The sequence below is a fragment of the Ailuropoda melanoleuca genome, chromosome 11 (genome assembly GCF_002007445.2).
Source record: "Ailuropoda melanoleuca isolate Jingjing chromosome 11, ASM200744v2, whole genome shotgun sequence".
Taxonomy (NCBI): Eukaryota; Metazoa; Chordata; class Mammalia; order Carnivora; family Ursidae; genus Ailuropoda; species Ailuropoda melanoleuca.
The window spans coordinates 80257156-80271441 of NC_048228.1; the positions used below are offsets into that span (position 1 = coordinate 80257156).

At 45.0% G+C, this 14286-nt stretch overlaps 1 protein-coding gene across 2 annotated transcripts in view; it reads left to right on the forward strand.

Moving 5' to 3' along the window:
* The window catches only part of RELL1 (RELT like 1), a 62219-nt gene that overhangs the window by 31002 nt on the left and 16931 nt on the right, over positions 1-14286 (forward strand). For both annotated transcript variants that reach the window (XM_002925771.4, XM_034671970.1), the window contains 4 exons: positions 1122-1193; positions 8646-8703; positions 11054-11290; positions 14074-14212. In XM_002925771.4, coding sequence (XP_002925817.1) covers positions 1122-1193; positions 8646-8703; positions 11054-11290; positions 14074-14209 — 503 coding nt within the window. In that variant the 3' untranslated portion in view covers positions 14210-14212. The remainder of the gene's footprint in view (positions 1-1121; positions 1194-8645; positions 8704-11053; positions 11291-14073; positions 14213-14286) is intronic.

Consider the following 14286-nt stretch of genomic DNA (forward strand, 5'->3'; position numbering starts at 1 on the left):
AGTGTTTGGGAAAAACCCAAGAAATAAAATCCTGTTTTCTCCATAGATGTTCTTTTCAACCATCCTTTAGGGACGTTTTCTGACTTGGATTTTGGGGAGTAGCTAACCTTCCATATCCCTTTCAGCTCTTCAAAGGGCTGTTTTTGCAGAAGGGGGCATTTGGAGTGGGTCACCTTTCAAGAGAGCCAACGGGTGGAGTGGGGGGAGATTTTTCCTTCCTTGCCAGCCTGCTGGCCTGTTGGTTTTTCCCACCCCCACTGACCTTTGAGGCAGAGAAAGCACCCAGTTGCAGGATGAGTCATGGGTAGCTTATGAGCAAACCAGAGCTGAGTGTTTGTCAACAGAAAAGGAGCCCCCCCCCTTCACAGACGCTCTGTAGGCTGGCTTAGCCGGCAGCATTTGCACTGTCCGACCAAATGCGCATTTTCATGGAGGAGGAAGCCGACTATGAATGGGGAAGACACTTTTCCAGGGATTCAAGTAGGACACTGCACACCTTGATTCGTTCTCTGAGAACTAGGATCCCTCCCTTTTCCTTCCTCCCTGAAATTATTTCAGGGTGGAGGTTTGATTTTTCTTCAGAGACTGTCACATATACAGAGTCTCCTAAGGTAAACGGAGTTTGTGGGCAAATAACCACAGCCAAAATTTAGGTCATTTGGAAGTGTATGTAAATGAAAGGAGAGTCTCCTAAACATGGGTGAATAATGACCGAATTTAAAAAAGAAATTCGTACTCTAAATTTATATAGTATGTCTGCAATTAAAATAAAATCCAAGGAGAATTTCATCTTTTGATTAACAGTTTTCACCCCATTTCCTCTCAGGATTTAAGGAAGTGGTGAGAGAGAACTATAGTAGTAAGGACTGATACACATGCATGAAAGGGAGTGGGTGCTTGGACTTGAGAAGAGGTTGATGGATAATTCAGGACTTGTTACTCCTGTCATGCCAGGGAAGTCACTCTGGGCTGTGTGTCTGGCAGTTTGGGGCTGGCAGAAGAAAGCCTCATCACTTAGCGCCTTGGCGGGCCTTTCTGGAGACTGCTGAGTGAGTGAGGTCTCAGTGCCTCGACAGAGGGGACCGATTGTAACCCATTCTCCCCTCCCCCTTCTCTTTCAGAGTTGAATGACAGTGTAAATGAAAACAGTGACACCGTTGGGCAGATTGTCCACTACATCATGAAAAACGAAGGTATGGATGTTCTGGTGTTCCAGAACAATTCAGTATTCATGTTTTATTAAAAACCTGCCTCAAAAAGTCAGAATTTGCATGAACTGTCCTGTCAATCTTTCTGGACATTGGCAGCACCTTTTACCTAAGCTCACGAATACGTCAGCTTCCTGATTATCCCACCAAGAGAATTTCACCTAGGTGTGTTTTTGAAGAGTCAGTGCGTGTGAGTGTTTGCAGAAAGCCAGCCCTGGAGGCTCACCTTCAAATCCTGGCCTCACCTTGATTTGGGGAAAGTCACTTTACCTCATGGAGTCTCCATTTCCTCCTCTGTAAAAGGAGGGTAATAAATAATGTTTACCTCATTGAAGAGTTGTGACATCCTGCACGTAAAATACTTAGGATGGTAGGCGCTCAAATGTTGTGTATTCCTTTTTTTGTACTTTTAAAAAAATTATGATAAAATACACAAAACCTAAAAAAGTTCAGCGGCATTAAGTACGTTCGCAATGATGTACAGCTGTCAGCACGGCCCAGCTCCAGAATGTTTTCATCGTGCCAAACTGGAACTTCATACCTGTGACGCAGTCACCCGCCCCACCGCCCGCCCCCAGCCGTCGTCTCGCACCCTGCTCTGCTTCTGTCTCTAGGATTTGCCTGTTCTGTCATCTATTCTTAAGTGTTCAAACTTTTAAAAAGTTTAACCTTTGTGGATGGAAGCATTTTTTCCCTCCGAAATGTACTGTAAACTCCTGTCTTGTGAAATGGAGGATGAATAGAATCTTGATTAGATAAATGAGGGTCCTTGTTCTGAACACTGGCTGTTAGCTCTGTAGGATGCCATTGCAGAGTGCCCAGGGTGAGGCCCTCAGGAACTTTTGGAGTGTGCGGAACTCCTTGCCCACATCCCCAGTAGCTGCAGATTGCCATACTTCGAGTTCTCCTGAGAATCGAAAAGAACACATTTTCCTTGGGCTCTGGCTTGGCTCTCGTCAGAGCTGACGGCTGCCATGTGTGCTGAGGCAGCCACACCATTTGTCCAAAAGGTAATACACCTCTGTCCTGCTCGGTAAATACCTGTCCCGCCCGCAGCCCTTCCCTGGGGGTGCCCACCCTGATAACCCTTGCTGTCAGTGAGAGCACCTGCCCGGCCCAGGCTGTGGGTCAGTGTTTTTGATTTAGAGAAACAGCAATTTCAAATGGTTCTGCAGAATCTTCCTTGTTCTTTACAGGGCGCTTTATGGGTGTCATCTCATTTAATCCTCAAAATAGCCCTCTCACGTTAGTACTGTTACACCCATTTTCCAGGTGCAGAAATGAAGGCTCCAAGTAGCTGAGTTCACATGGTTAGTGAACAGCCTGGCCCTCGCTGGGTCTCTTTCAACTACACAACATGACCTCTCCTCTCTCGTAATCGCTGGCTTTCCGTTTCTGCGGGATGTGAAACCAGATCATAGAAGGGTGTTTAAAGTAAGAAAAATGACCAGAACACCTGGATTTGGATCTCTGTCTTCCAGGGACAGTATTTGGGGATGCTCTTCTTTACTACTCAATGGTGTGCATTTCTTTTGCATAAAAAATGGTTTTTAATTTGCACAAGCAGTGCACAAATACGTTCTCGGTGTAGAAATGCCAGCCGTTACAGCAGTACACGAGTGAGGCACGGAGTGCCTTGTGCATTGGACACTGCCTCACACGGCTTTGGGGATCTTGGGCCTTTGGGACCAGAGCGTCTAAGAGGGACCAGCCGCTAGATTAGGGAGTGTGGGGCGAGGTGGGTTATGACTGTTGAATCAGAAATAAGTAAACCGTGAAAACTTTGCAGGGGTTGAAGTTCTTTTTTTTTTTCNGCTGGACCAGCCGCTAGATTAGGGAGTGTGGGGCGAGGTGGGTTATGACTGTTGAATCAGAAATAAGTAAACTGTGAAAACTTTGCAGGGGTTGAAGTTTTTTTTTNTTTTTTTTTTCCTTTCTTTTTTTATTCAAGGGTTTTATTTATTTGAGAGGGTGAGAAAGAGAGAGAGAGAGAGAGAGCACGAGCAGGGGGAGGGGCAGAGGGAGATGAGCAAGGAGCCTAACAGGAGATTCCATCCCAGCACCCCAGGATCATGACCTGAGCCGAAGGCAGACGCCCAACTGACTGAGCCCCCCAGGCGCCCCAGGGTTGATGTTCTTATGTACAGCTTCCTACTATGCACTCTCTGCTGTGTGCCAGGCCTGTTCTCAGGGCTTTCTAGGCACTAACAACCTTACGATTCAGATACTTCATTCCCATTTTACAGTTGAGAACTGCGAGGCCCACAGTGCGTCACTAACTTGCCAATGTCATATGCTGGCAGGTGGCAGAGCTGAGATTTGACTCCAGAGTTTGTACTGAACCACTTGCTGTTACCGTCTCTTTCCTGGTATGAGGAAGGAGGGATGGGCAGCATCTTCCCGTCAAAGAGATAAAGTGTATAGCTGGGATAGTTGATAAAACTCCTTAAGCATTAACTCACTAAATTCTGAGAACTACCTTATGGAGGTAGGTAGGCTCTTTTGCCATCCCATTTTGCAGATAAGGAAACAGGCCCAGAGCTCACACGGCCGGCGTGTGGCAGGGTGGCGCCAACAGTGGGCCCCCTCTCTTCACTGAGCCAGAGGAGAAGCGTTTGACTCTCTGGAACAAGTATGCTGTGTAATTTCCTCACCTCCCACACTCATGGGCAAATAGGTCTGTCCTTTTCTATTTTATTTTATTTTAATTTTATTTTATTTTATTTTATTTTATTTTATTTTATTTATTATTATTATTTTTAAAAGTAGGCTCCTTGCCCATTGTGGAGCCCCATGTGGGGCTTGAACTCCTGACCCTTGAGATCAAGACCTGAGCTGAGATCAAATGAGGACACTTAACCAACGGCACCACCCAGGCACCCCTGTCCTTTTCTATTTTAATACTGTCCTTTTCCCTTTGGGAAGTAGCCTCTTTGTTTCCTCTGTGTCGATGACTGCTAGGCCCATTGGATAACACCTAAGGCAATGTTTTCCTTCATCCTCCTCTGGTCCCCAGTTTTTTCTCCCCTCTTCCCCTGTCCATGCTTTCACTTGTCTACCTGTGATTTGTCCAGTGACCTGTGAAGATGGGGGGCAGCTCTGATCCTTTGTGTGGCCCTTGGTTCTCCTTGGCCTCCAGGAGATATCTGACCTCACCGGAACCTTTTTCCAGACATGGCCACCTCTAGCTTCCAGCCCGTGCCCAAACCACAGCTGGGGAATTAGATCCATACTTGGGTCTCTTCCCAGTTTATAACCTAGCTTTTTAGTTTGCTTTGAGGCCTGAATCCTCTATATAACAAATGCATTTTTAATCTTTTTGTCTTTGTCATTAACAGTCTCTGAACTTAGTATCAATTTAGACTTCCCTGCTGATGTTAATTTAATTTTCCATTTTTTTAAATTGTAAGCACACCCTACCATAACTTTTCTTTTAAAATTGGAAAAAAAAAAAAGGAATAGAATGAAGTACAACCCATCCATTACCATTTGCCATGTTTATTTAGGTTTTCTTTGCCTATATTTTCATATTTAAAAACATTTGCAATCATGATTTATGAATCATCTTCTGCTTTGCATTTTTAATTTGGCTAATGGGGTAATATTTCACCTGTACTCATGGTGACATTGTTTATGGCTTAAATATATCATGTCTCAAATGTTGCAAATCAGGTTGGTTTATATAAATCTCTTGAGTGATAAATTTATCAGCTGACCTGCATACTGATTACTTTCTTGCTAATCTCAAGGCTTGGATTAACCACAGTGCTACCCTTAATTTATCTTTCTAAATAGATTGAATTGAAAAGTGTGTGGGTGGTCATTGGGGTTTTCTTGAGTTCTGTGGGCATTTGGAAAGTACCTAAAACTCCGTGGCTCAGCCTCTCGGCCAGGCCCTTAAACTGTCTCATCTGGTAACAATGAAGAGTACTGTGATTATTCTCCAAGTGCCCCCGGTTATTCACACCAGGCGGAGGGATCCTTTTGTGAAATTCTTACCTTGGGCCTCAGTTTATATTATGGCAAGGATTCCGTTACAAATTATCAGTACTGAGTAGGTCTCCAAAACTTGCTATAACGATTATGCAAACGTCCTTGAAGCATTAAACTATTAACCGTTTGGGTAGAGGCTTGGACATTGAAGGAGTAAAAAGGAGAACATCAGGGTCAAAAGCATGCACCCTAGAGTCAGATGGACCAGGGTTTGTGTCCAGGTCTCTCACACTGGTGTGTGAGTCTGGCCAGTCAGTTATGATCTTTAGGGCCTCAGTCTCTGAATCTGTAAAATGGGCATGATGACTCTGTCTTCTCTTGGAGTTGTCAGGAGAGTCAAACACGATAAGGTCTGTAAAGCTTTCGGCCAGTAACTGGCACACGGCAGCACTCTAATTTTGGTGGTGGCCATAGTTCTTGCCTGGGAGATTTGCCTTGATTGCAAGGGAATCTTTTTTTTTTTTAATTTTATTTTTTAAATTTATTTGAGAGAGATAATGAAAGCACGCATGAGTGTGGGGAGGGGCAGAGAGTGAGGGAGACAAGCAGAGTCCCTGCTGAGCAGAAAGCCTGACACAGGGCTCAATCCCAGGACCCTGAGATCATGACCAGAGCCAAAATCAAAAGTCAGACACTTAACCGACTGAGCCACTTGGGGTGCCCCATGAGGGAATCTTTGAAGAGAAGAGTGGTAGGAGAGAAAACATGGCATTCTTCTTGCCTGATTTTGACTGCTTTATGCCTAGGATGAGGCAGAAATTCAGGACAGAAGAGAGGAAGCATTTTATGAAATTATTACCCTCTAGAAAATTTCTCCTGTTCTTGACAGGTTTGCCCTGTAACTAACTCCTCCCATTCTCTGGAAACCCAGGACGGGAAGTCTAGTTGACAGGATGTTGACAAGTGCAGGGGAACATGATCTGTTATTGCTTATTGTAATAATGAGTAATAAGGAGATACGTATTCAATAGAACTTAATCAGATGACTGCTCTTTCATAGTAAAGTTACAGCCAAATTAAGCATGTGTTTCAGTCCAAATGGTAAGGTTGCTTTAGAAAGTTTTCTCAACCCAGGAAACCACATGACTCCACATACCGAACCTCCTGAGACAGGGAGGGTGTAAATGGTGTTTACATAGAAACTTGAGCCTACTCGTATAAAGAATTCGCTCATCGCAAACAAGGGGCCATTTTGAAATTTTTCTAAGAGATAGGGCGAGGACCAGGAATACATGAATATAGAAGAAACAACACAAGTCTATTAAAAAACAGTTTTAGGAGTGATTTTAATATATTTTAATAATCTTCCTTGATCGTTTTCTGATCCCATGTTTCTAAGGGAGGTCATCATTTTATAGGTGATTAATTTTCTCTGGCAACTATTTAAGCTTTCGTTTTTAAAAAGCTCATTCTTATAAGTGAGTGCTATTGGTTCTGTCTTTATTTTCATACCTTTTGTTGTTGTTTTCCCTTTTTAATGTCTTGAAGTTTAGTAAATGATGGCAGAGAATAAGTGTCAACTGGCAAATTATTGTGCGTCTTCCCTAAACCTTTTGTCTAAACAAAAATTAATTTTTTGAATCCTTATTATTAATTAAAAGGGAAAATGACTGACATCACTAGATTACATTTAAGTTTGTCTAATAGAGGGTAGTGTGTCTTTGTTGTATGGGAGAAGATACTGCCAATCCATTTCAGTACTTTTTCGGTGATCTAAATAAGACAGGAGTCTTATTTAGGCCAAAACTTGTGTTAGGGAATGTATTTGGACATCATCACAGGTAGTTATGAAGGGCAAAGAGTATTTCTTTCAGAAAAGATGGCATGCTATTTCTTTTTAAAGAACCAATGCATTTGCAAGGTTTATGAAGGGGGAAAATGGATCATGGGGGCAAAAAAAACCCTTATTTTGTATATAAAACACAGATATACGTATAGTACAGAAACAGATATATATCTGCAGTATTATAATTTTGCAAGAAGGTGATTAGGAAAAAGATGTTGCAAAAGGCTCCTGGGTGGGGAAATAGTTATTTAAATTAAAAAACTTAAATTTTGGGGTGCCTGGGTGGCTCAGTCAGATAAGCGTCTGCCCTCGGCTCAGGTCATGATTCCAGGGTCCTGGGATCGAGTCCCACATCGGGCTCCCTGCTGAGCTGGGAGTCTGCGTCTCCCTCTCCCTCTGCCCCTCCCCCTCCCTCTTGTACTCTTTCCCTCTCTCAAATAAATAAATAAATAAATAAATAAATAAATAAATAAATAAATAAGATATTAGGGGAAAAAACCCTTAAATTTAATTTTTAAAAGGTTGAGAAGTGCCATATAAACCTGTAACTGTTAATACCTGAAAGCAGAAGCATTGGAACTGGAGTTAATTTTCCTCCTCCAGGGATGTCATTTGAGCTGTGAAATGTGAAATGTTGCTGTTGGCTCACATGGCAAATAGTGAGTTTTTATTCTTCCATCTCTGGAGAATTTGTGGTTCCTCATGAGAACAGCACTTAAAAAAATCAGTGAAAAGGTTAGGAGTCAGTAATAACATTTGGCCTCGCCAATTAACTATCCAAGAGACACTTGAACATTCACTTAGTCTTTCATCCTTGAGGCTTTGACCAACTCTCTTTCTGTAAGAGGCAGAAGGAACATGTGTGTCTGGGGGGATCGGAGCGTGGAGTGAGGACCCAAGAAGCTTAGATTCAATTTGCTTCCGTGGACAGCCTACCCCCAACCTAAAAATTCGGATTTTTTTTAATTAACATTATTAGAAGTCTAATTTAATCCAGTCCATATTAGGTAACCTCTACGTGTGACCAACTCTTGGAAATTTAAGGTAACTGGCCAGAGTTAAGGTCTTGTATGGTCCCGAAGCTGAGCTAAGCCAAATGGCCCACCTGGAAAATTAACCCTCTCCCATCCCTGATTATATGTGGGATAGATTTGACAAATACATGGGTATCCAGAGGTTATGGCTAATCATTTGGGCACATGCAAGTTATTAGAACATAGGTCTCTTAAGACATACATCTCCCTATTTATTTAGCCAAGTGAGTTGAATCAGGGGAATAGCAGCGTGTAAATTTCCCTTTTGTTTGGGAGGGAGAAGAAAAGTCATTTTCTATGTTCTATCGGAATGATGTGTGGGAAGCTCAGCTCGATGGTAGATCCGTTTTCCTTTGTGTAGGTTCTCTGTCACTCATACTGAATGCCTGCGTGGCAAAAGTTATCTGCAGATGGTGCCGTTTTCAGGGGTTACCCTTGGGAAACCCCCCCCCTTCTCTGGGACCCCTGGGCCCTGTGAACTGAAGGAACTCAGATCTTTTCCCAACAGCTTTTCTTCTCTTTATTTTTCTTCCAGCAGCTTTTCTGATGTGATAATTCTGTGATTGCTCATGTGATTCATTCCATTTTAATTCTTTACTTTCTTTTTTTTTTTTTTCCCCTTAGCAAACGTTGATATTTTAAAGGCAATGGTAGCAGATAACAGCCTGGGTGACCCTGAAAGGTGAGCGCATCTCCCCCAATTTAGTGGCACTTTTTTTTTTTTTCTTGCAGTTATCTGCTGGAGCAGGTTTTCCAGCTTTGGCATGGTTGACATTTGGGCCAGATTATTCTTTGCCGTGGGCAACTGTCCTGTACATTGTGGGAGGTTTATCAGCGTACCTGGGCTTTGCTCCCTAGATGTTGGTGTCCTCTTCCCTCACTCTGTGTGACAACCCAGAATGTCCCCACGGATCGTCAGTATCCCCTGGGGCAAATTCAGCCCTGGCTGAGGATTGCAGTGTTGGAGATATGATAACTAAGTAACAGCTTTGGAGTTGGGCACGTCGGTGGAGTCTCACCTCCACCATGTATTGACCATCTCTTTGTGGGCAACTTAACTCACCACTCTGAGCTCAAGTTCCATCATTTATAAATGGAGATAACCATTGTACCCACTTCCTTGGGTTATTATAAGGAAGACACGGGGCCTGGGGCATTGAAAGACCTCCATGAATAATGACGATGAAGCGAAAATCAGGCTGGTTGAGTTGATGACATATAGTCCCTCCTAATTAATTACAGAGAACTGTATTTCTATATACTTTTTTTATTTCTTCAGCAAGGAGCATTTATTGAATGCCTGCTCCGTGCTGGGCACAGTGCTGGTGGTGGGCTTTCACAGATCCTTGGCCCGGGGTGGGGGCTCAGGCTAATGGGGAATGGAGCCTTGGGCGTGAGGCCTTACGATGGGGAGCACGGCCATGCTGTGGGAGCAGCAAACACTGATGCTCTTGGGGCTCCATGGGGCCAGAGGGCGGTCAGGGAAGGTTCACAGAAGCGCTGTGTGAGCCGGGCATGTGACAAGCAGAGCCTGCTTGTGGGTGGAGAAAGCCCAGGGCACAAACACTGGAGCGTAAAAGTGTGGGCCACACCCGAGGGAGTTCAGTCTGGGCAGCCAGAGAATGCTCTGTGGACAGTAGCAAGAAGGGCCAGGAAGGCAAGTTATTCCAAGGGACAGAGCAAAGAGTTTGGACCTTTTCCTGTTTACTCTGCGGTTGCTACACCCGGCACATCTTAGATAATCTATAGTGTGTTTGTCAAACTGGCATGTTAGATTTGCCCTTTGTCAAGGTCACTCAGGGTGCAGGAAGGTCAGTCTAGGAAGCTCTGGCAGTGTATTTCAGAGAGACACACTAGCTGGGATTCCAGCCCTGACCACAGACACTTCCCTGGTGTTTGGACCATGTTGTCTCCTGGCTTGTTGGCCTCAGTTATTTTGGGGCAATGGACAGTGCCCATCATTGGGTTTTATGGACTTGAGAAACGTTTGTCGAGTGAATGTTGTTAAACTTGTGAATTCAACTTTCTACTATGTGGTGTCAATTTCACATTTTTTGGTCTCAGAAAGCTGCTGCTGTGTGTTTTTATTTTAGCAATCTAAGGGGCATTCCTAAAGAACACTGGAAAACTTCTGGCTATGATGTTTGAGACTGTCTCCTCACCATGCACACTTCTTTTTAAAAGTGCAAGTGGGTCGGTTTCCGGGAGCAGAAAGGCTGGTTGATGCTGTCATAAGACTTCCATGTGCCTCTGGGGCTGTTGGCTCAGGCTCAGGGCGCAGGCTCCGCAGTGACATGCCCCATCTCCACCCACCACATCAGAGGGCTGATTCCTGGTCAGGCCGGCCCTGTCCTGTTTTAAGGCCTCCTTTTCTAGTGGACCGGAGTCTTGGTGTGCCTTTTGAAGGTGGCCAACATCTGACCTACATACATCTGCTTTTTATATTTTAGATAGTTTGGCTGGATTTTTTTCCAGGCTATCAAAGAATGCAGTCTCTCTTGTTTTCTGAGGCACGATAGCATAGTGGTTAAGATCATGGTTTCTAGAATTAGGCTTTCCAGATTTGGATCTCAGATCCATCAATTATTAGCTGTGTGACCTTGGACAAGTTACTTAACTTCTCATTTTTAAAATGAGGAAATTCATAATACCAACCTCGTAGGGTTTTGAAAAGATTAATGGAATTAACATATAACGAATGCTTAGAATACTAAGCGTTAGCTATTTCTGTTACTGTTCTCAACACCATCAGCATCTTCTGAGCTTGGCTTTTGATATCTTGCCCTAAAAGCTTTCTTCCTTTGATGCAATAGTCAGTCTGGATCAAATCTTCTATTTAAAGTCATTTGATCATTTGAGTGGAATTTACATGTTTCTCTTCTTCGAGGCACATATGTTCAGGGGATCTCTTTGTTCAGAGACCTAGGCAGACACTGGCAGATAACCGCTCCTTGCCTTGCAGGGAGGAGAGTGCCTCAGCTGGTACTTTCTTTAAGTCACTAGTTCTACCTTTTCCTTTTTCCCCACCTTAGCCCAGTGACTCCCAGCACTCCTGGGAGCCCACCTGTGAGCCCTGGGCCCTTGTCACCAGGAGGCACCCCGGGGAAGCATATCTGCGGCCACCATCTGCACACAGTGGGCGGTGCTGTCGAGAGGGACGTGTGTCATCGGTGTCGGCACAAACGGTGGCACTTCATAAGACCCACCAACAAGTCCAAACAGGGCCATGCAAGGCGTCAGGGAGAGGTCACTGTCCTCTCTGTTGGCAGGTAAGATCCCCGCGGATGCTTTGGGTTTGTCAGACATGCTTGCTGTGGTGTGTGGATTTGTACATCCCTGTTAAATATAGAGTATGATGTCCTAAGCCTGGCTTGGGTTCTAGCTCTGGGCTTTTTAGATGTCTTCTGCTCTGAGTTCTACATTTTTCCAGCAGCAGAAGAATCCTGTGAGGTGGCTATGCTAGATCAGATGTCAGGTGTGTTTATTAAGGTAAAAAAATTAATCACTTGCTGTATTAGGGTTCCCCAGAGAAACAGAGCTGATAGGATATGTGTGTGTATATATATATATATGAGGAGATTTATCACAGGAATTGACTTACACAATTATGGAGGCCAAGAGGTCCCATAAACTGCCATGTGGAAGCCAGAGAACCCGGAATGCTGATGGTGTGATTCAGCTCCATTCTGAAGGCCCAAGAACCAGGAGGCTGATGTTCGAGAGCAGGTAAAGGAAAAACCAAATTCTTCTGTCCTGGGCTTTGTTGTCTATTCAGTCTCTTAAGGGATTTGAGGACACCCACCCTCCTTGGTGAGGGCCATCTTCTTTACTCAGCCTACGGACTCAAGAGCTCATGAATCTCTCCTGGAAACACTCTCACAGATGCACCCAGAAGTAATGTGGTCCCCATTCTCCAGACATCTATTCGTCCAGTCAGGTTGACACGCGACATTCACCAGCACGCTTGTTCTAATAGATGAAGCCCAAATCTCAGCTCTACACAGAACCGAAGTTTATCTTCCGCTTGTGCAGACTGCAGGATCAGTGCACGGCTCTTCAAGCAGCCGTCCAGAGGCCCAGGTGCTCTGCATCTTGTGGCTCTGCCACGTTGGCCAGTAGAGGGAGAAAGGACGAGGAGGACTGTTCATAAGAGGTTTGATGAGGGAGGCCTGGAAGGGGCACATTTCATCTTGGCTCCCAGGCTGCTGTCTAGATTGTCTAGACCTCAATTCCCCAGCTGTCCCTCACTGCCGGCTCGCAGGGAGAAGAGACAAGGTGGAGCTGGTCCACCGCCCAGCAGTGTGTGCCGCAGACTGCCACGTGCATTCCTGCGACTGTGTTCTTTTTGGTCCCCTCCCTGGTGTCCTGGCTTTCCCAATCCTCCGGTACCATTTCCTTGGGGCACCTCTGCGATGTGGAGCGCTCCCAGTTCCAGCGATGAATGTGTTTGACTGCGTGGGGAGTATTCGTGCAGGGGATGCTTCTGTGGTGTCCCCTGCGTCCCAGGCAGGAACCGCCTGGCGAAGGCTGCGTTGGGAAAGGCAGCAGGAAGTAATGGTGATGAGCGCGTGTGCTGGAGCCGGGCAGGGGGAAGCAGGAGCTGACAGTGCTGCATACGCGGTCCTGAGTTCTCTACGGACACCCTCTGGGGACAGCGGCCTGAACTCACAGCATGTCCCGCGTTCGTGTGCTGGCACGACCACTTCCAAACTCACTCACGTCTCTCTGTGCCTCGGTTTCCCCCTCTGTAACACGAGGAGGACTGTAACACTCACCTCCCTGGGTTGCTCGGAAGATAAATCAGTTGACTCACGGAAAGGTCTTAGGCCAGTTTTTGGTACTTACTGTGCACTCAGCTGTTGGCTACTCTCCTTATTGTTATTTTGATTTGGTTGAGTTTTATCCTGTGTTGTACAAGCAACGAGGAGACTGCAGGGCTGTTTCCCACTTACAGCAAAAGACTACAACTCATGACCACACTGTTTTATTAAGAAGCAGAGTCATGGGAATTTGTGAATGTGGAATGTAATGAGAACCTGGGGCTTGTTTAGACAAAGCATATTTTGTTTGCTTTAAAAAAAAATCTGCTGAAATTTTCAACTGAGATTCAGCATGGCTCTTGTAAATGCCCCAAATGCAACTCTGTTTCTTGGACGTAGAATACCATGAGTGTTTAATTATGACAGGCTTCTCGTGTTGCTTAAAGGGAGACCTCCATTTCGACTGAGTGGATCTGGGGTTACAACTTTTCCCTGATCTTTCTGTTACTTCCTCAGAGGCTCCCTCCTCCTTGTGGTTGGTGAGCTCATTTGGGCGAAGAAGGAGAATGTATTTTCTTTAGATAGTTTTAAGGGACTTTTAGACCAGAACTAGAGAGAAGCTATTATGAAAGACTTCGGTCCAACTGAGTAAGTTTCCTTAATTTCTCTTTGAATTCTTAATGAAAATCTCTTCCTTAATCCCTTAACTTTTCCCCTAATCCTTACTGAAAATTAACCCACATTTGCTTAAAAAAATAGTCAAAAACTGAACACACACAGAAAGCCTCCCGCCAACTGATGCTGATAAAAGCCATGGTTGGGGCTGTTCTGGCTGTGTGTGTGCAGAGATAAGATGGTCTGAGGGGTGCACTTGAATAAGGCAGCTCTTGAGTGAACCTTCTGCTTGCATCAGTCTAACTGCACAGTAGCTGTGCCTTTAGCCCGCCTTCTTTGGTTAAAACAAGCAATCGTCAACCCATGTCCTTGTGGGAAACCACAATCCTGAGGCTGTTTAAAATTTGAGTCCCCGGGCTTTCTAATGCATTTTTCATGCTCTATAAAGTATCCAGCATAGTGTGTGATGTGTGGAGGGAAAGTCAGCTGGAAAGTTTGGTAGAGGACAGGGGCATTTGCTGGGTAGGAATGCCCCCTCCCTTATTGAATAGGGCATTTTTCATTGGTGTCCCAACATTTGGCCAAGTTCATTTGGAATCCTCTAGACTTTTAACTCACTCTTGATTCTTGTTTCCTGGAAAAGCAAAACCTGTCACATCTGCTCTTTACCCCCTCAGGTTCAGAGTGACGAAAGTGGAACCCAAGTCAAATCAGAAGGAGCGGAGAAGTTTGATGTCAGTCAGTGGGACCGACAGCGTCAATGGAGAGGTGCCTGTGACACCTGTGAAGAGAGACCTAAGTGACACAGAGTAGCAGGTGAGTCGTAGTTTGGGTGACATGGGGGGGGCACAGTGGGGAGAAGGTGCTGAGAGCCTCCTTGGGTGGGCGGG